Source organism: Salvelinus namaycush, chromosome 11 (genome assembly GCF_016432855.1).
Source record: "Salvelinus namaycush isolate Seneca chromosome 11, SaNama_1.0, whole genome shotgun sequence".
Classification (NCBI taxonomy): Eukaryota; Metazoa; Chordata; class Actinopteri; order Salmoniformes; family Salmonidae; genus Salvelinus; species Salvelinus namaycush.
Genome location: NC_052317.1, coordinates 10,698,210 through 10,719,836, shown reverse-complemented (window position 1 = coordinate 10,719,836; position 21,627 = coordinate 10,698,210). Strand labels below are relative to the sequence as shown.

At 42.0% G+C, this 21,627-nt stretch overlaps 2 protein-coding genes across 2 annotated transcripts in view; both read right to left on the bottom strand.

Annotated features, from left to right (window-relative positions):
• LOC120055801 (phosphatidylinositol 3-kinase regulatory subunit gamma-like) overlaps positions 1-9,914 on the bottom strand; it is a 39,623-nt gene extending 29,709 nt beyond the window's left edge. The window contains exons 1-2 of the mRNA XM_039003775.1: positions 9,701-9,914; positions 1,217-1,975 (exon numbers count right to left, since the gene is read on the bottom strand). Coding sequence (XP_038859703.1) covers positions 1,217-1,523 — 307 coding nt within the window. The 5' untranslated portion in view covers positions 1,524-1,975; positions 9,701-9,914. The remainder of the gene's footprint in view (positions 1-1,216; positions 1,976-9,700) is intronic.
• A 3,271-nt stretch (positions 9,915-13,185) lies between these two features.
• The window catches only part of LOC120056275 (microtubule-associated serine/threonine-protein kinase 3-like), a 52,707-nt gene continuing 44,265 nt past the window's right edge, over positions 13,186-21,627 (bottom strand). The window contains exons 25-26 of the mRNA XM_039004521.1: positions 16,224-16,402; positions 13,186-15,909 (exon numbers count right to left, since the gene is read on the bottom strand). Of these exons, the coding sequence (XP_038860449.1) occupies positions 15,107-15,909; positions 16,224-16,402 (982 nt within the window). The 3' untranslated portion in view covers positions 13,186-15,106. The remainder of the gene's footprint in view (positions 15,910-16,223; positions 16,403-21,627) is intronic.

Below are 21,627 nucleotides of genomic sequence, written 5' to 3'. Positions count from 1 at the left end.
CAAATCACGTAAGTGGCCAGATATAATTTTTTTATTCATTTTGGCCCGATGAACCACTGGCATTCCTAATAAAAGAATGAATGCGAGGGAGTGAGTGAGAGAGAAAACTAGGAGTGGAGAAGGACCAGTAAATGCATAAGTTGGCCTTGCTGAGGAAGGGCCAAAGCCAAGGGTATATTTGAGTTGGCCAGCACCTCAGTAAAAATACTTCATGAATTTATATTAAATCATCCATATATTTATGCAGTAATATAGTAGTTCAGAGATTAAATGGCCGGAGAGTTTATCGCTTGGTGAAACAATGTGATATTATGTTCCCTGACAATTTGGCTTATTCATAATAAATTAAACTAGAACATTCCTCTACTCAGGAGCAGGCCATTAGAAATGCAAACTCAGTTCCTAAATTACTTAATAACCTCTCATATGTGTATCGGGAGTTTAGTCAAATCAGTGTAATGGGTATATAAAAAGTTTGCGTCGCACCATAGAGCTAGGGTTGGTGGATATAGTTAGTTGAAAAATGTTGACTGTTATTGAACATCTTCATCATACTATCCAAATAAAGTCAGTAATGGGCTCTGGGTCACAACACGGTTGACTGCAACTCAATCCTATCCTTCGCAGGAGAGTTGAATGGAGGGTCAAGGCAAAATATACAAGACAGTCTGAAGAAAACTTGACCAAGAGAGTCAGGTCAGTAACTGGATTAGGTTCAAATGAGAATTTGTTAGTTGTGTTTGGAATGAGGGAAAGGCCTATGACAGCTCTTTAGGGTACCGTAGATTAGAAGGGTCAGTGTGCGGTCAGAGTAAAACGTGAAAGCTTTCGACAACTCCCAAAACAATAAGCTAAGAGCAGGGCAAACCAGCACTTCCTTCCAGACAAATATCATTAGTAGCAAATATTAACATTTTCTAACAAATATGGGCTTTGATTTATGTTATAAATCATTTATAAATCATTTATAAATCATTTATGTTTCCTTACCAATCTCCAGCAGTGTTTTTTGAAACAATTTCGAGAGGAATGCACAACTCCCCTTGACGTTGAAGGGCAATTTCATTGGAGAATCAATCAACATCTCAAAAATATTTTTTATGACAGAAAATATTAATACAAACTAAAATGCTGGTGACATATTTCTGAAGAAACAATCAATCAATAAAACAGAATATTGAAATCCATAGTGAAATATGTTAGCTTCAGGCTTTACCTTGTTGTGGCTCAGGCCCCGGGGCTGCTGGGAGGGGTCTTTGGGAGCGAGGCTGACTGGGCGGCGGTGCCATCCTCACGGGGCCCACAAACTGGACATATGTCCCCGGGAAGTCCCCCCTCTGCTTAGTGCGTTCGTTGAAGCCCAGCAGCCAGCCCAGGAGCTCGGGACGCTCCTCATCCCACTCCTTGAAGTCCAGGGAGGCCTTGCTGACGGTCAGAATGTCCCCGGGCTGCAGGTCAATGTCCTCCTCCAAGACCTTGGTGTAGATGTAGAGGGCACGATACTGGAAACCATCGACCGCCATTTTAAGAAACCGATAAAAGCTGCCGAAGACGCAGAGAGGATGCGAAAAATCGGCCCAATGCTACGGCAACCAGGAAACGATGATGATTTTGCGTGGAGTAGTGGTCGTTTAGGGCCAAAGAACTATCAACTGAAGCTTAGAAGCATTGCTGAAATGGCCGAGTCTATACAGCAAGGTAGGTAGGGTGCTCCTGCCTTAGAGCTGGCCGGTGTTGGCGCAGTGGAGCACTTTCCTCAGCTTGATACCCCGGTTTAACCAAATGATGGAGCAGAGGGACAGCGTTGGCAACATGCTCCTTCAAGCAGCAAAAACGAGCTAGACTGCTCGAAACCTAACTGAGGCCCAGTGTTGGTCTCTTCAGTCAACCTCTCGTCTGTGGGGGTGGAGGCAAAGTTGGACAGTCCAGCAGTCGTTGATTTTCTCAGGCTCCTCACGTTCTGGACAGTGACAACCTGCAGTGCACAGAGGGGGAAAAAAAATACAAAAAAAAGTGGGCTTCTAGGGGAAAATACATAGATAATGCAAAAAAGAATACATACGTTAAATTTAAGACATTATCCTAAAGTATGTATTCTACAGATACGCAGTAGCCTACAATAAGGAAAGCATCCCTGTGTCACCGCCGCAAAGCACAAAGCATGAAAACGCAGTGCAACACGTTAGTGCAATCCTGTTTGGGATGGAAGGATCGGATGATGCTACTGCGTCATAACTTTCCACAGACTCCCCAAATCAGATCGCATCACATTTTCAAATCTCAATTTGAAACAGCTACTTTGAAATAAGTCACATCACTATACCGCAGTTCTCTCAATAAAATCGGTGATGCTCTGAAGAGGATTATACGGATAAATACGTGTGAAATAGCAAATGTTAGAAATCAGGAAATGTGACGAGCCTTACAGTTTTAAAGCATAAAAATCAAAGAATGCAGTTTCACTTGCGACCGTTTTTAATTATGGGAAAATGGGCTATTATGACCCACTTAAGACTGTTCTGCTGCTTAAGAAATATTGTCAGCCTTCTCGAAAAGTTGCCTAATCGTGCCAAAACCCTTCAATGCAACAAGATTGAAAGAAAGACCTTTCGATGCAAGATGCGCCTTGCTCTTATAATCTGATATAATCCATTGCAGAATCACATCTTTCCCATGCATTCATTCATACTTGCTTCATTTCAGTCAATATGGTAAATAAGGTCCTCAATGGCTATGTAGACCCATCATTACATCATGGTTTTTCAGATCTCACCTAGGCCTAATAAATTATTCAAGACTAGTTAAGTGTCAAAATCTTACATTTTGTCAGTTAATTCAGAGCCACAGTAGGAAAATCCTATTTTAAATCATGAAGACCTAGACGACTGTATCCACAGTCAAAGACAAATAGTAAATTACCTTTGTTTTTGCGTACTGTAGCTTCAGAAATAGTGAAGCAAAAATATTTTAAAAAAGCGACCAAGTCAAAAACAGCAAATGTGCCTCAGAGAGACATTAGGCTTTCAGTCTAGTGTTTGGTCCCACAAAGTAAGGCGAGATTAAATCTCCTTTTTCCCCCTGGATGAATTGATGACAAAAAGAAAATCAAAAGACAGAGGGGTTGTAATGGAGGGGTTGGGCTTGTGACTCAGGAAATAAGAGCTCGGCAGCCCCCAGAGTTTTTGGGGCATCTCTCGAAAACGTCCAAATAAACGACTCTTTGTGAAGCCCGGTTTAGAGCAGTACAGTATGTTTTGAGTGGATATGATAGGTTGCTGCTAAAATCTAAATAACAGGAGAAATTCAAACTGTACACCTCTCTCTTCATAGCCGGGGGTATGCGCACTTCAACCCTCAGACAAACTCCCCATTTGAAAAGCAAGCAAACATTCTCGTAATAGTCTGTCCTCATATCACCGCTATAAAACGTTAAATAGTTATCATGATTACAGGACGTACCGTTGGGCAACACTACTCAGAAACTGGAGAGACTCACCAAGGCTCTCTGTCTGACATCCTCGGTGTCAAAAAAAAGAAGAGTTGCCAGGGTAGACAAGTGGCACTGGCATACCCAACCACAGCCGGCAATCCCCCTCCCCCCTCCCCTTGCGTCTCCCCCCTGCCAAAAAATTCCATTCCTCTGCCATTTTGTTTGTTTATATTCACAATCTTGCAGAAGACAACTGCAATCATCCCGCACTCCGTGGTGGTCCACTTCAGCATTTTATTCCACAGCAACAACAAAAAGTGCTGCAACTAATACCAGTTGAATGGAGAATCAGCTCTGTTACAATCCTACACATGGAGTGCAGCCCACATTTCAAGGCAGCAGCTGGCAGGCTGGTCGTCACTGGATCCATCCCTTTTCCCCCCTCACTTTTATTCAGTCAAGAGATGACACACTTTGCTATCAGGAGAGCACAAACGGCTGAGGGAGACCACAGAAAATAATTAATGAATAAAAAGGCAATAAACTCACTGTTGCTAGAGAGAGGGAAACTAAACCTGGCCTCTCATTGGCTGCTGTTTGGCCATGTGCTCCGGAGTCACCAGAGAAGCTCAGGCAAATCAAGGAAATGTTCTAATATTAGAAAATGTATCTAGGCAGTGATCAAGCTCCTGACCCAAACAACTCAACCATTTTTTACACATCCTCAAAGACTGACTCTGCTATTTGATGAAAATCTATGCAGTATGATCATATATATATATATTAATGAAACATTTTTATTATACAGACAATTATTGTCTGATGCTGCAATATAATTTAAGCTATATTTTACCATTACCAGGAAAGGACCATCAAAATTAACAGACAGGTTATTCTGGGGAAGTAAATAAAGGGCTTCATTCCCAAAATCCAGAATGTCACAGAATGGCACTTGAGCCAGACAGATATTTTGAGTTCAATATCATTACATTGGACATTTTTGAATGCAATCAGCTTTATAAAATCAGCAATATTTTGCATTATGTTAGCATATTATCACAAACAAGGTACTAGGGTCGTGAATTGATGCTGGCGTCAGCTGTAAGCTAGCAAGGAAAGTTAGCCTACAAAGCTGAAAGCTACCGGTCTTGCATTGTAGTGCTCTAGTCTGCACTGGACATTGTTTTGGGAGCAGTAATTAGCAGTTTCAACATTGCTACATGCCGTGTTGCATTATTCAAGTGTGTTAACTTCTGAGCAGCATGAGTGGTGATGCAGCCCACACTGCCAATGAGTTCAACGGTTCCTCACTGCAGGCTAAAGCTAGCAATGGGTAAGAGGAGCAGGCACAGTGCTCTCACGCTATAAGGGGACATCGGCTACGCTGACAGACAGACTTGATCCTCTCTCAAATCAGTAGATGGCATGATACACATTTGACACTTTTTTATTCTAGTACTGAACCGTTTTTCATGTTCTAGTATCGAAAAAGTACTGAAGTTTCAGTATGCCGTGCAACACTAATAAGAATTGCAAAATGTTTGCAGGATGTAACATATCATACGAAATGGATGTGTACAATTTTCGGGGACCCATTTTGGCTTGGGCACTACTTTCAAAACTACTGGCTTAAATGAAACAAAAGCTCTGGAGCATCAGAGGAGCTGCAAGCCAATATATTTTGGTACATATTCATTGCTACTTCTGAGCAATTTTGAAACAGCTTTTCTTTCCCAAAATAAGAAAATAGTAAAACATAATACCACCGTAAAGTATGGATGGGCGTTTGAAATAACTTAACTATTCGAATATCAGTTTTTTGTTGTTGATTTATTTGCTTGTAAATGTATATTTGTAATATATATATTTTTACTTAAGTTTTTAACCTGTGCACTGCGGCGGATGCCACTATTGCTGCATCGGGTGAGCGGAAATGGGATATGCAGGGGAGTGGACAGGAAGGAAAGATACGCAGTAGCCAAGTCAACTTTGCTACAGTAAAGACTAGTTAACTAGTAGCAGCCACAATGTCATTTATCATCCCATATAATAGTGCATGTCTTGACTGGAGTAGCCTAGAGAAGCTAGCTATCTAAGCTAGCCAGCTATATCTAGCTAATCGAGGATGGTCAGCGCTATCTGGGATCCTTGGGTCATCCCTAACCTAAACCGAACCTTAAAGATGCAATATGCTGAAATCGCTTTGCCATTTCCTGATTGCTAAAATTCAAATAGTTCACCTAATTTCAGTTTGTGACAATGCAAGCAGTCACTGCGTAGAGAATCATTGAACTATCTAAACCGCTGTATAATATATTTTCCATAACCAAAAATATTGGATTTTCAACTGGTGTACAAAACCAAAAGTAAGACACAAAAACTACATTTAAGAACGGGAAGCATAGAAATAGCACACATAGAACAGATCTACCGCTTAGACTTTGAATGAGAAAGAAATGTGAGTTATAGATTTGTCAATTTGGTCAGCTTGTCCAAAAAGTTACATATTGTAGCTTTAACCCTTAGCTTAACAAATTCAAATGTCAATTTCAAATGGGGTAGGGACATCTCCCAGCACCATTCAGATTAAACAACAGCCTACCTTCAGTGGCGCTCTTCCTTTTTAGGGGAAAAGGAAGAGAGCCTGTGACGTGACCTCCGCTTTTGGTCGTGCGCATCGCTGTTTACAGTCCCCGGTGAAACATAAAGCAGATGCCTATAGCTAGTGCCAGTCTTTCTTCCAGATGAAGTTCTTGACAAAGTCGACAGACACCACATACCAATTTTGTTGGTGACAACTCTTGTCGCTACCTAATATCTGGCTAGCAGCTAGCTACAGCACGTGCTAGCTTGCTCTGAAATGGTTTCCATCCGGAATATAAACAGGGCGACACTCCATCTTAACTCCTCCTCCAAATATACTTGATTGGTTGAACAGTGCAGAATAGAACCTCCTGACAATTATTTCCTCTCTTCATGACCAGAATGTGGGGCATCCCACTCAGGCGTTTTTGTGCCTGCTACGTTAGTTTAGTTGGTTGCACGTAATAGCCTACTCCTTTTCATTTATCTAACTTTTAATTCTAATTAATTTACTGCTGCACATGGAACCGGTTTGACTGTAGTGCCGCTTTGGTTGGCCAACAAAAACAACAAGGTACACGTGTAAAGGCTAACAGGTTTTATGAGGCGCACGTCAGAAAAAATATATTCAAAAGGTAAAAAGTGTCCTATGTAACAATGTCACATGGATATTTTAATTCAATTTAGAAAAAGGCCTTTTTCCACTGTTAAAATAGGCCTATCATTTCTCTCTCAATAATTGAATACTAACATCCGTTCGGATATTCTAATAATCGTGCCCATCCCATATGTAAAGTGGTCCTGAACTGATCAAATACGGGTTGCTTTGGCTCCAGCTGGCTGTTTACAGCTCCCGTTAGTACTCAGCTTAACCTCAATGCTACCTCCCAGTCCCCACTCAGATTGCTGTACAGGACCGTTACTGGGGGTGAAAATACTGACAATACCCTTATCTCTCACAGGGCCATGACATAATATTAAGCTATGATGTATTAAAGATGTTATTGACATAAACATCAGTCACAAATGGGTGCAACATCTTGCATAATATTTTATAATTACATTTCATAAAGCAAAATCTCTTTGTAGCTTTGTGTTTATTCCCTCAGTGTGTTTTTACTGTAAAACAATACAGCCAAGAGGATATTACAAATAGGCCTACTTAACATTAACATGCTTCATATTTCATAAAAGAAAAATACACATCTCAGTGGTGTGATGTTTTAATTTCTGGAGTGTGACCATTCATTTCATACACAGTGTACAAAACATTAGGAACACTTCCTAATATTGACTTGCACCCCTTTTTGCCCTCAGAACAGCCTCAAATTTGTCGGGGCGTGGACTCTACAAGGTGTGGAAAGCGTTCCACAGGGGCGCTGGCCCATGTTGACGCCAATGCATCCCACAGTTTTTGTCAAGTTGGCTGGATGTCTGATACACACGGGAAACAGTTGAGTGAAAAACCCAGCAGCGTTGCAGTTCTTGACACACTCAAACCTCCTGGCACGTACTACCATACCCCATTCAAAGGCACTTAGATGTTTTTGTCTTGCCCATTCACCCTCTGAATGGCACACATACACAATCCATGGCTCAATTGTCTCGAGACTTAAAAATCCTTCTTTAACCCATCTCCTCCCCTTTATCTACACAGATTGAAGAGAATTTAACAGGTGACATCAATAGGGGATCATAGCTTCCACCTGGTCAGTCTATGTCATGGAAAGAGCTGGTGGTCCTAACATTCTGTACACTCAGTGTAGATGGAAATGCACTAATACTGCAATACAGTCAGACACGTTCATCTTTGCATGGGGATGACAATGACACAGAAAAACTGCAGTAATACTTTCCTAAAAATTACACATCAAAGCCTGAACCAACTATCAGTGCAGGAGACAAGTTCTGTTTGTTTATCATTGCTTTTCATAATGGACATTGACCCAATTCTTTGAGTGAAAATGATCATTTCTGGAGACAGCCATTTCAGTGTAAGTATTTTAAAATGTCAGACAATGCTGCAACTAATATTTAAATGCACATCTGAGCCCCAAAATGCAGCTAGTATGTAGGCCTAAACTAGAATTGACATACATTCACCTTGTGGCCATCTGTCCGCTGGTAGACACCATATGCTAGTTGTGAATGTCAACAGTCTACAACATGATATAGCCTAGTAATATCTCATAAGCATATTTGAAATCTAATCCAGGTTATATTGTAGCAACATACGGAACAGCACTAGGCCTATATGTTGCATAAGACGATTGCAGAAAACAAGACCTCTATACCTAATTGCAGCAACAAAAGATCTGCACATTTTAAGGTAGGCCTACATAGAGCAGTGGTGCTTGCTAAGAGACAGTTGCCCTTAGGTGCACATCAGGGATCAGCTTACCTAACCCAGATCTGTAACTGTTTTTAGGTAAAATGCAAAATTGGCATGAGCAGCAGCATTTTGAATGCTTTTTTAATACCCTGGTTGAGAAAGGGCTTGCCCCTATCAGGGCACATATATAATGTAAAACAAAAAAAGGGGGGACATATTTGCATAACTGGAATGCCATCAACTTGCTGTAATGGAGGAAGTTGACGATTTTTTTTGACTAGTTTTTCCAGTCAAAATGAAAAAGCGACTTGGGGCTTCAACGACTTTTCAATAATGAGTGTAAGTAGCTCCATTAAACTGAATAAACACGGGCAGCCATAACACCTCAAGGGGTAGCTATATTTTCTTTAAAAACGAGATACAGACGTTAGAGGATGTCCTAACTGGAACTATTCAAAATATGTCGTTATATGTAGGCTAGTTATTTCTTTCTTATTTGTAAGTGTAATAGTTACCCATTGTTACACTGTACATAAGTAACCCTAGTAGTAACCTTTACCTTGCCCCAAGTACAGTTTAGCAATGAGTTAATACAAAACTTACATTACACTGTATTTTAGCAACTATCAATTATACAGTAATACGGTCACTTTAATGTAAAGTTTGACAGACATTTTCCCAAAACTGAATAGGCATTGTTGCCACAGACATGGGTGATTCTGCAAATTTTGGACTCAATCCAAGAGAAATCTGGTGAGATGATTTGGCATAGAGACCTAAAACCACACAAATGTGCAAAACAAACTACACTTTAAAATAACAAAAACACACCAACTATCTGGATTAACAAATATTAGAACGGTCCAAAATATAGGGTGCTGTCAGTTACAGTAGATATTTTTCTCGCAACAACGTTGCAAGTAAAACTAGCACAAGAAACATTTCAGCTTCCAGAGATAGCTGTCGTGTTCGAGAAATTCGCAGCTGTAGCCATGTTTCGATACTGCATAAAAAAAATGTAGCCAACAAAATAATGCAACATTCACGCACCATATGGAAACTCTGGAAAATATGGTTACAGTAGCTCGACTTGCTAGACTGAGATGTCAATAGAGGCACACTAGATGCCAATAGAGATGTCAATAGAGGCACACTAGATGTCAATATAGGCTATTATTTTAACATTTAGCGTGCTATAAAAGTACAGAAAACGACTTGTTGCAGTGTTCTTTGACAAGTTTATAGACATGTGCAAGTTCGTACTGCGTTGTGTGCGTAGTGCACTTCAAGCTCTTCCACCATTTTCCTGTTCAGTGGCCAGCACTGGAAATGTGCAAGAACTTGGAAAAACTCACCCGCAGACATTTCTTCCAAATCTCGCTGTTGCGGCACTTTAACTGTTCAACACGTCGAAATGTAGACAGCTAATTTCCTTATCTTTCACCGTTTCTTTCCCTCAATGCTTTAAAGTCTTCCACCTGCCTTGTTCACTCCTGATCCGCTTTCTTTCTTTCTCCCTTTCTTTCTTTTGCCGCACATAACTCTCAGCTCCCTACACAGCCATTTCCAGCACAGCACCGCGCATAAAAAGGAGAATGCGTGGGAACTAATATGAACAGCCGAAAATAAACGAACCCAGTCGGAAAAGCACGAATCCCTGCAGGACAGGACGCATATGCTCATTATACATATTTCGAGATTCCCTAAAATCACGCCCCTTCGATACAGACTACGATTTTTTCGTAGCGGGTTAGGAGAATTTGCGCAGCAGATTGGGAGAATTAAAGTAGCAGGTTAGGAGAATTAGGTCAATGTTAGGAAAAGGGTTAGGATTAGCAAAAATGCTCTCCTTACCTGGTACAAAGTCACTTGTATCTAAGTGGCGTTTTTTAGGGAGTCCCAAATAGTTCACCTCTCCTGAATTGAAGCATTTCAGTTATCCAAAAATGGCCTGATCATGCCTGTTCACAACTGTGTTCTATAATAATTGTAAAATACAGTGAGTGTACAAAACATTAGGAACACCTATTTCTATGACAGACGGACCAGGTGAAAGCTATGATCCCTTATTGATGTCACCTGTTAAATCCACTTCAATCAGTGTAGATGATGGGGAGGAGACAGGTTATTTTTAAGCCTTGGTACATGGATTGTCCATGTTGTTGGGGATCGGAAGTGTCCGGTGCGAGAGAGGCAGGTTGAGGTGGCCAGAGTAGTGCAGAAGCTGAGGAGGAGTAGTAATGCAGAAGCTGAGGCAGTAAAGAAAGTAGAGGAGGATGGGTGAGGGATCCTGAGAACACTGAGGGATAGGTCAACGAGTGATACTTGTATAAAGTATGCTTCAGTAAAGTTGGCTTCTTAGCGTTCATAGCAATGGTGTCCCGTAATCCCAGGGCATTGGCATGGTGCAGGAGCAGATGGGGTCAAAGTAGTGTAACAGGTTAGTGGGTTTTTAATGAGTGTAGGGTTGGTTGGAAGGGTGTTATTTTAAAAAATTGTATCACAGTATAATGGATTTATACTATAGTCCAGTTGGGGATGGTAATGCAACATATTGGATGCCAACTGCCGTTAAACCCCACAGAAGAAGAAATGGAATGTGTACTGTATGTGTGCCATTGAGGGTGAATGGGCAAGACAAAGATTTAAGTGCCTTTGAATAGGATATGGCAGTAGGTGCCAGGCGCACCGGTTTGTGTGTCAAGAACTGCAACGCTGCTGGCTTTTTCATGCTCAACAGTTTCCCGGCTGTATCAAGCATTTCACTACACCTGCAATAACATCTGCTAAATATGTATATGTGACCATTAAAACTAGATTTTGAACAGTCCACCCGTTAATGGACATCCAGTCAACTTGACACAACTGTGGAAAGCATGGGCCAGCATCCCTGTGAAATGCTTTCGACCATAGCCGCGGGAAGTCCGGGGTGCTGAGGCACCCCCTGAAAAATCTGAATGAAAGAAAATTGTCTTTTTCTTTACTAAAGTAGTGCACTGGGCCTTTACTAGTCCTAGATCAGTCTGTAATTTTTTTTAACCACTACACCTAACACACACCCCCCCCCCCGGGATGAAATTCACAGCACCCCCACCCCAGACATCTTCCAGCAGCTAACTCAATATTAGGAAGGTGTTCCTAATGTTTGTACACTGTGTATACTGTTTTAGAAAGGGCCAATAACTAGGCTACTCTAAAATTAGCAGTTTTGTCACACAACACAATGCCACAGATGTTTCAAGTTGAGGGAGTGTGCAATTGGCATGTTGACTGCAGGAATGTCCACCAGAACTGTTGCCAGAGAATTTAATGTTAATTTCTCTACCATAAGCCACCTCCGTCATTTTAGAGAATTTAGCAGTACAGTACATCCAGCCAGCCTCATAACCACGTGTAACCACGCCAGCCCAGAACCTCTACATCAGGCTTAGTCAACAGCTGATGAAACTGTGGGTTTGTACAACCGAAGAATTTCTGCACAAACTGTCAGAAACATGCTCAGGGAAGCTCATCTGCATGCTTGTCATCCTCACCAGGGTCTTGACCTGACTGCAGTTCGGCGTCATAACCGACTTCAGTGGGCAAACGCTCACCGTCGATGGCTAGTGGCACTCTGGAGAAGTATGCTCTTCACGGATGAATCCCAGTTTTAACTGTAGCGGGCAGATGGCAGACATAGCGTGGGCAAGCGGTTTGCTGATGTCAACATTGTGCCCACTGGTGGAGGTGGGGTTATGGTATGGGCAGGCATAAGCTATGGACAACAAACATAATTGCATTTTATCAATGGCAATTTGAATGCAGCGATACCGTGACGAGATCCTGAGGCCCTTTGTCGTGCAGTTCATCTGCCGCCATTACCTCATGTTTCAGCATGAGAATGCACGGCCCCAAGTCGCAATGATCTGTACACAATTCCTGGAAGCTGTAAAATGTCCCAGTTCTTCCACAGCCTGCATACTCACCAGACATGTCACCCATTGAGCATGTTTGGAATGCTCTGGATCGACAGAGTGTTCCAATTCTCTGATCCATATCTGTATTGCCAGTCATGTGAAATACATAGATTAGGGCCTAATTAACTTTTTTACATTGACTGATTTCCTTACGTTAACTAACTCAGTAAAATCTTTGAAAATATTGCATTTATATTTTTGTTCAGCGTATATAATTGTTTTGAATGGAAAAATATGCATTGGATCACAATGAGCCTTGAGTAGTTAGTTGTGAATGTGTTTATCAAAATTGTAGTTCATAAAAATAAGTCCAAAAATAAAATTGTCCACTTCATATTAGTCTTCTGCCATTCATTTATTTCAAATGCTGTTAGACAGTATAAAGCAATGGATTTCACACCAACTTTCACCAGAAACCAGTTTGAGAAATATGAAATGAAGTCGTTCAAGGGCCACCAAGGTAAAGACAGAACCAAACAATGTGAATTATCTATATGAATTACAATTGACCACCCATGTGACGAAATCAACATTACAGATGTCCCCTTTTTCATATACAGTATCAGGAAAAATGTGAGAAAGTATCATCAGCTGGTTGTATACCGCGTGCACCTCATACTTTACCCCCTTTATTCTTAAGTGTTATTGAAGTTGAATAAAAAAAAATAAAAAAATTAATACAATTCAGTGATGTAAAAAATGTACACGAATTTGGGTGCATTCAGAACCCGTGTTTTTTTTGTGTAACATAGAACAGTGTAGAAATGCAGAATGGTTGTGTTCACAATCGTGGTCAGCTTAGCCATACTAAGAATCAGACAAATTCTCTAGCAAGCTAGGCCTTAAAAAAAAAAAAAAAAAAAAAGACAAATATAACATGTAGTTATTCAGTAAAAATGTCTAGTATGACGACACCGTAGCAAGATGCAGTATTTCCAATAAAGGGACCACATTTTGACATCATCAAGATCTGGGAAATCCATTGTGAATTGAATTACTTACTTGATTATATCCTCAAGAAACACACACGTTTCAAGTACTAATTAAGTAAACAATGTTGGGTAATAAAACAAGTAGATAAGTTTTAGGTTTGACCTTGCGCTATCCTATCTCGTTCCAGTTGTTCAAGTATTAGTTGGTGCTAAATTATTTTAACTCTGTCAATATTCCCATAGTCAAAGCAAACAGTGAAACACATGTTCCTAACATCACCTGACAGTTCATCCTGATATTACAGCTTATTTGAAATAACCAAGAGTGGAAGCATTTTGGTTGTTAATTCCATAGTTGCAGAAGAAAACAATGTGCCAATGAGAGTATACAAAGTTCAGAGCAAAACCATCTTCAAATCTCTCACCAAACCACTGTCATTCTATCAAGTCTGCTGTTCTACCCCCCAAAAAGTCACTTTTGCCAACTGCCGTTTAGATTAGTTACGGTGTGTGTGAATAGCATAGGCGAATCAGCAATACAACAAGACTGCTTCCATGTCAAAATATACAAAAAAAAACATTTCAATTTATTTGTCCTTCAGGGCTTCTGTTGGAATCCTGCTGTTTCCCATCATTTGTTGTAATAATTTAACAGCAGATGGAAAAACTTCAAATACAGTATACTTGACCCCAAAAAATGTAAACATTCATATAACATGGTTAAAAACAGCAAAGAGAGCCAGTTCCTACATACACTGTACGATTCTTAAACCAGGGTTCTGAAAATTAACGAGAACTGCGTTGAGGAAATGCCTAACCTGTCCAAACGCTCTCCTGCTAAATTAGATTGTAGGGTAGCTTGCTTCAACGAGCAGGAAAGTACGGCATTGCAGGATCGCCAACAATCTAGTATCAAAAGGTAGAACTTAGCTTAATTTATTTTGTGTCCTGTCAATCATTTTGAGATTTAAACCAATGAGAGAATTGGTGGAATCCATTTGATGACTTCACGGATGATTGACAGGGCATGGCAGCAGGGCCCCATTCCTGAAGCCTCATATGTACACTACCTCTTTTTTTAGAAGGGTTCCTATGAGAAATCCATGCTTTGGCATGAGGGAACTATCCAACACATTATTGTTCTAGTGTGTTAAAAGACAGCACTGAATTAAAAGGGCTTGGACACAATAAGTACATAAGCATTCAACATACGTTTGAAAGGCCATTTTTGATCAGACAAAAATCAGCAGCCATTTTCCAAAAAATTAAACACGTTTGGAATACTAATAAAATGTTACCCAATTTAAAATTTAAGAGATAATGGACAAAAAAATTGCTTCATCCTCTGTCTCCATATCTAAAACATTTGTTCTTAATTTAGTTTCCTCAAGTCCCTATCAATTCACACAACAGAATGGCTGCACCTAATGTGTACAATTTACACAAAAAGGGCCAATACATGACGTCATATTCAGCCATGAAATAAAATAAACATTAAAAAGTCATGTATAGGTTATTTCAGTAAAAAAAAAAAACATATTTACAAGGTACAAACATGTTACAGTGAACCTAAAACCCAAAGGGGGAAGGAGGGGGAAACCAAAAATAGGATGTAAATTTTGGCACTCAAAAGTTTGTGTTTAGTGTGGTAGGATGCGGACTGTAACGTTAACTCGACCATGTAACAACTTTATTTTTGTTCTTCTCTCCCTCCGGTTGCCTCGATTGGCACAACTTGAGTATATACTTGCAGATAAACATGCAAGCCCTTCATATACTGTACAGTAGTCGGTAAGAGAGTATGTAACCTTAGTCTAGAGTCTTGCTGTCTTGAGAAAGACTCTACCTTTCACCTTTTTGGAGCAACGCTAGGCTAAAACCCCTCCCTCTCTTTTGGTTTGGATTTCTGTGCTGCTGTACCCTGTGTTCCTTGCCCCGCAGCCTCCAGGCTCCAGTCGGACTGAGCCAAGTTAATCCACGATGCCTTAAACCGCGGCTGCCTGACGGGGAGGGTGGGTCTTTGCTCCTTCTCATCCGGGTCGTCAAAGCTCACCTCCTGCACCGCCTTCTGCTTCTTAAAGGAGTCCCTCCTCTCGGACAGGGCCAGTTTCCTCATCACCAACTCCTTGGAGCAGTGGTCACTGCGGTGGTCGCTGCTTGTCGACTCCCTGTGGATTCTCTGACCGCCCAGATACAGGCCCTGGCGGCCATGTTGTTCCCCCACACAGACAAACCCTCTGGCCGTATCCAGGGCCTCTAGCCCCTCCCCCTCCGACAGGGGTACCTCCATGGTGTGTCGGCGGGTGGCGTAGGCCTTCTTGTCACCGTGGTACACCCCTGAGAGCTTCTCAGCCGACTGCACCCTCTTGAGGAGGGGAGAGCGGGGCGGCTCGGCACTGCGCGGGCGGACAGAGTGGCGGGCAACGGTGGGAGGGGACAGGGTCTTGCCGTGGAGGCCCTTGGACAGGCCAGGGAGGGAGGACGGAGAGCACTGGGAGGAAAGGGCCTGCGGAGGGGGGATACAGGCCAGCGGGGAGGGGGGGATGCTGCTGGTGGACTTGCAGCGGCCTGCCTTGGTGTAGCGGCCTAGGACCTGGAGGGAGCTGGGACGGGCCTGGGGGACGGGGGAGTTGGGAGAGCTGGAGCAGGGAGAAGAGCTCTGGGGGGAGTTGGAGTCTGAGAAGAGATAGAACATGCTGTAGATAAGCTTTTGATTTCTTCAGTGACAAAGAAAGCATTCTCGCTGTAGTGCTGTTAAACGGTTTGAGAATAATGAGAATCAACTTTTGCCTGCATTTCTGTATGACATGTACCATGAACACCAAGAGCTTTTACATAACCCAGGTATCTTCTATTCAGATACCAATTGACTTGGTATATCATAACAGTTGAAACATTGTCACACACCCACCTTATTACATTAAAATATGCACATCACAAAATGGCCGACTATCGAACCAGTTTCCATCCAATAGAGGCTAGCTACTCACCTCCAGACTGGTCGGGGGAGGGGCAGGGTGTGCTGGGCCCAGGCGAGAGGCTCTGGGTGGGGGAGCCAGACAAGCTGTCACTGGAGGATACTGAATGCTGTAAGCCGGAGGAGAAACTGCGACTGCTCTGCATGGGAGGGTTGTGCTTGGCCATCTTCCTCAAGACGCTACGTCGTCTACTACAGGAGAGAAATGGGATTCAATTTAAGTGGATATTTTCAGCAAACCTTTTCATGTGACGTTATAATACACCAATTCTGTGGATATAAAAGATAGGAATATTAGCATTAGGCGGCACAGAACTCTATATATTTTTTTTGTTATTATATTCTTATTTACAATAGAAGTTGCTCCAAAATGACCCAATACATTATTTACAATTCCTTTCTATTGGGCACATCTGGAATACAACCAAAATAAACTGCAAATGCATTCAACAACTTTGTAGAGTCACATGCTTGATGTAGTGATTGTGTGCTAGGAATATGGGTCCAAACACTACACTGAACAAAAAATTGTAGCATTTAGCGTACATTTTTAAGACTTTACCGAGTTACAGTTCATATAAGTAAATCAACCAATTGAAATAAATTCATTAGGCCCTAATCTACAGATTTCACATATGCATCGGTTGGTCACAGATACCTTAAAAAAAAAAAGGTAGGGGCGTGGATCAGAAAACCAGTCAGTGTCTTGTGTGACCACGATTTGCCTCATGCAGTGCGACATGTCCTTCGCATAGTTGGTCAGGCTGTTGATTGTGGCCTGTGGAATGTTGTCCCACTCCTCTTCAATGGCTGTGCGAAGCTGCTGGATATTGTCAGGAACTGGAACACGCTGTCGATCCAGAGCATCCCAAACATGCTCAACGGGTGACAAGTTTGGTGAGTATACAGGCCATGGAAGAACTGGGATATTTTCAGCTTCCAGGAATTCTATACAGATCCTTGCGACATGGGGCTGTGCATTATCATGCTGAAACATTAAGTGATGGCGGGCGGATGAATGGCACGACAATGGGCCTCAGGATCTCATCACGGTATCTCTGTTCATTGAAATGCCATTGATAAAATCAGAGTGACTGGTCTGAGACGATATCGCATGTGAAGAAGCCAGATGTGGAATCCCTGGGCTTGCGTGGTTACACGTGGTCGGCAGTTGTGAGGCCCCTCCCCCCAGCACACCCTGCCCCTCCCAGGACACACTGCAAAATTCTTTAAAACGATGTTGGAGGTGGGTTATGGTAGAGAAATTAACATTCAATTCTCTGGCAACAGCTCTGGTGGACATTCCTCCAGTCAGCATGCCAATTTCACACTCCCTCAAAACTTGAGACATCTGTGGCATTGTGTTGTGACCAAACTCCACATTTTAGTGGCATTTTCTCCCGAGCACAAGTTACACCTGTGTAATGATCATGCTGCTTATCAGCTTCTTGATATGCCACACTCTGGTGGATAGATTATCTTAGCAAAGGAGAAATAATCAAACATTTTCTAGAAATAAACTTTGTAGATATGGAACATTTCTAGGATCTGTTATTTCAGCTCATGAAACCTAGACTTTACATGTTACGTTTATATTTTTGGTCAGTATACTTTAAATACACATAAGTGAACATCAAAATCCATTCGGTTCCCTAAAATCGAGGAGGACTATGTACAAAAAGTGTTGTCATTTCTAAATGGTTCACCACTACCAATACGGATGAAAATACACTCAAATGGGGGGATTGGAGGGACGCCATGTGCGACTGACGTGTTTTCCGTTTGCTCCCGTGGTATTTTTAAAGTTTATGTGAATTTTGCAGCAGAACCGTATTTATTTTCATATATTATTTTGGTGATCCCTTCCCGTAAAAACCAAGACTACTTTACTTCCAAATATCAGCATGTCGACGAAACATAAGGCCAAAAGCATGACTTTGAGAAAACCCGGCCTACAAGACACACTCTCATCACCGCCCTCCCCTGAGCCTGACGGCCCGGGGACTGATACTTTACCCGGGGGGGCGGCTTGGCCTGGCGGCGCTGAAGTGAACATTCGAGGCCATCAAACTACTACGCTCTGAGATAGTTGAAATGAAAACGGAGGTGGTTGCTACGATTGAGGCCCGAATAAAGGAGGTTTCTGATACTTTAAAAGCAGATCTAACCATCCTGCGGAACGAGACGGTGCCGGCAATCGCATCACTCAAAACAACAATGGAGTCGCACACTACAACGATTGCAGCACTGGAGACCTTCGCTACAAATGTCTCCGACTTAACTACATCCCTGGAGGCTGACGTGAAACGCCTAGCTGCGGATTTGAAAAAGGTGAAGGAGAGCTGTGTAAGTTTGGAGGGATTCTCTCGCCGCAATAACCTGAGACTTGTATCAGTCCCAGAGTCAGCGGAAATGCCTCGCGCCACGGATTTCGTTTCTGGGCTGCTGAAGGATGTTCTTGCCTTAGATGAAAAGCCCCTGATTGATCGTGTCCACCGGTCGCTGCGCCCAAAGCCCCGGGATGGGGAGAGGCCCCGTGACATAATTCTTCGAGTGCACTTTTTCCATGAGAAGATGGAGATTCTCCGACGAGCCCGCAATACCACTCTGAGCTTTCAAGGACAGAGCTTCTCCATCTACCAGGACTACTCCCCCACTGTTTCCAGGCAGCGCGCAGCTTTCGGACAGGCCAAACGACTACTTCGGGACCATCCAGGTGTGAAGTACGGACTGCGATTCCCGGCCCGTTTATGGCTATCTCATGATGGTAAAGACTACACATTTGAATCTCCGGATGAGGCTCTCTCTCACATTCAACGTCACATCAAGAAGTCTTGAACTTGCTCATAGTTCAGCAACTGTTGCTTGCGAACTGTGGATAGTAAGTAACCCACCTGTGGTACAATTATGTTTAGCTACAACATGCTAATTTTGTATAGTTGGGGAGTTGGCGTACCCATTCAGGCTTATTTGATGTGATCTAATGTTTTGATCATCTAGTGTGCTTGCCTTACAAGCATTGTCATTTTAATTTCATTGTATTGCGGTTTTACTATACTCCTGTGTTTTCTAGGCTGTCTTGCTCACCTATTCAGTTTGTTTACATAGTGTCTCAGTGACTCAAAATATTCTTGGTTATTTGCTTACTGCATCCGTTTGCATTGACCCAGTAAACAGTAAATGCTTCCCGAGGCGACACGTTTTTTGGGGTCTTCACTTAAATTTTAAAAGTTCTGAGCGTCATTTATGCCCAGCAAGCGTTCAACGTTGCGCACACGTAGTTTTTTGGTCTTGGTTGTAAGCTGTCTCAGCATTCAACTAGACAACTATTATAATAATAATAATTATTATTATTTTTGATTGTCTTACTACGATTTCCTTACTTCAAATTAGGTTTTCGGCTGAGAGCCTTTATACATTCTATTTATTTTCTTTATTTTCTCTCTCAAATGCCTGTTATAAGACTGGGAATATAATTATATACATCTACAAGTGGTGCTTTTGTAATTTCGTCTGCACAAGGGATTCACTTTAATTTTTTTTATTTAAAAAATGATTATCTCTTTTTGCTGTTTGATCCACTAACAAAACACGACTTTAAAGAGCGGGACTGTGGGTTTAGGTTTAAGACCGCACTCTCACAGACATACTGTGCGAAGAGAACATGTTCTATTTAGGCTTGTACCTCGTTTGGGGAGGTACTGTCTGGGATGGGGGGAGGGGGTGGGGGGAGGGGTTGAATTGTTCAGTTCTAATGTTGTCATTCTGTCTTTTTTGTTTTTTTTTCTGTACTTTTTCCAAACATCTACCACCGTACATTATTACTCTGAGACAAGTTATTCTGGGGTTTTTGGGTGCTCATTGCTTTTCCATTCTATGCTCTAATGACAGGGTTGTATAACGGGAATGCCCAGAGGGGCCGAAACAATGCGATCAAGTACATTTCGTGGAACACCAAAGGGGTTAATAACCCAGTGAAGCGTAAGAGGGTGTTGACACACTTAAAGGGTTTGAATGCAAATGTTGCATTTCTACAAGAGACTCACTTGAGGACTGGTGAGCACTTTAGGATGCGTAGGGACTGGGTTGGTCAAGTGTTCCACTCTAACTTTCATAGTAAATCAAGAGGGGCTGCCATTTTGGTTGATAAAGCCACTCCCTTTGTAGCTTCTGAGGTTATCGCTGATCCTAAGGGACGATACGTCATAGTAACCGGTAAACTGTTTTCTACCCCTCTTGTTTTGGCTAGTGTTTATGCTCCCAATTGGGATGACACAAGTTTCATTTCTTCCTTTTTGTCTGCTATACCCAATTTAGATTCTCATTTGTTGATTTTAGGGGGGGATTTCAACTGCAAAATGTCCCCAGTTCTTGACAAGTCCTCACGAACAACTACAGGCCCATCTAAAATGTGCCCTACTTATTCAAGCCTTTCTTCAGAAATATGCCATGTTTGAGGCCTGGCGTTTCCTACATCCTACAGATAGACAGTATTCCTTTTATTCTCATGTTCATCAAACATACTCCCGGATTGATTACTTCTTTTTGGACAAAAAACTTCTGCCTAACCTTCGGCAGTGTACTTACAAGAGTATTGTTATTTCTGACCATTCACCATTAGTGCTTGAACTAGAGTTTCCCCAGCGACCTCCTATGTGTTATCAATGGCGTCTTAACCCCATTTTACTCTCAGATAAGGAGTTTGTCAATTTAATTTCTTCTGAAATCACCTTATTCCTAGAAACTAATTCAACACCAGGTATGTCCTGCTCTACCATATGGGAGTCTCTCAAAGCATACCTACGTGGCCAAATTATTTCTTATACAGCCAACCAAAACAGAGTTCGCTCTCAGCGACTTCGGGACCTGAGCGAATCCATAGCCACATTGGATGAGAAGTATGCCACGGTTCCTTCCTCTGATCTGCATAAAGAGCGCCAACTACTCCAATCTGAATTTGATGAGCTTTCTACCAGGCAAGCTGAACAGTTACTCTTGCGAGCTCGGTACAGAGTGTATGAACAAGGCGACAAGGCCAGTAAACTCCTTGCACATCAGATCCGTAAATCTGAGGCCTCACGTTTAATCCCACAAATAAGGACCCCGTCTGGTGCCACCACAGTTATACATAAAGAGATCAATGATCAATTCAAACAATTTTATTCTGCGCTATACACCTCTGAATCCCCTCAAGACCCTTTGCTGATTGATTCCTTCTTTAATGGCCTGAATATGCCTTCAATTGATACAGACACCCATGACTGTCTAGAAGAAGAATTTACACCTGAGGAGATTGCAACAGCAGTGTCCGCAATGAAAAGTGGTAAATCACCAGGTCCAGATGGTTTTCCAACCGACGTTTTCTGGTCTGCTTTGCCCATTCTTGTCTCGACTATTTGCAGAGTGCCTTAATACCT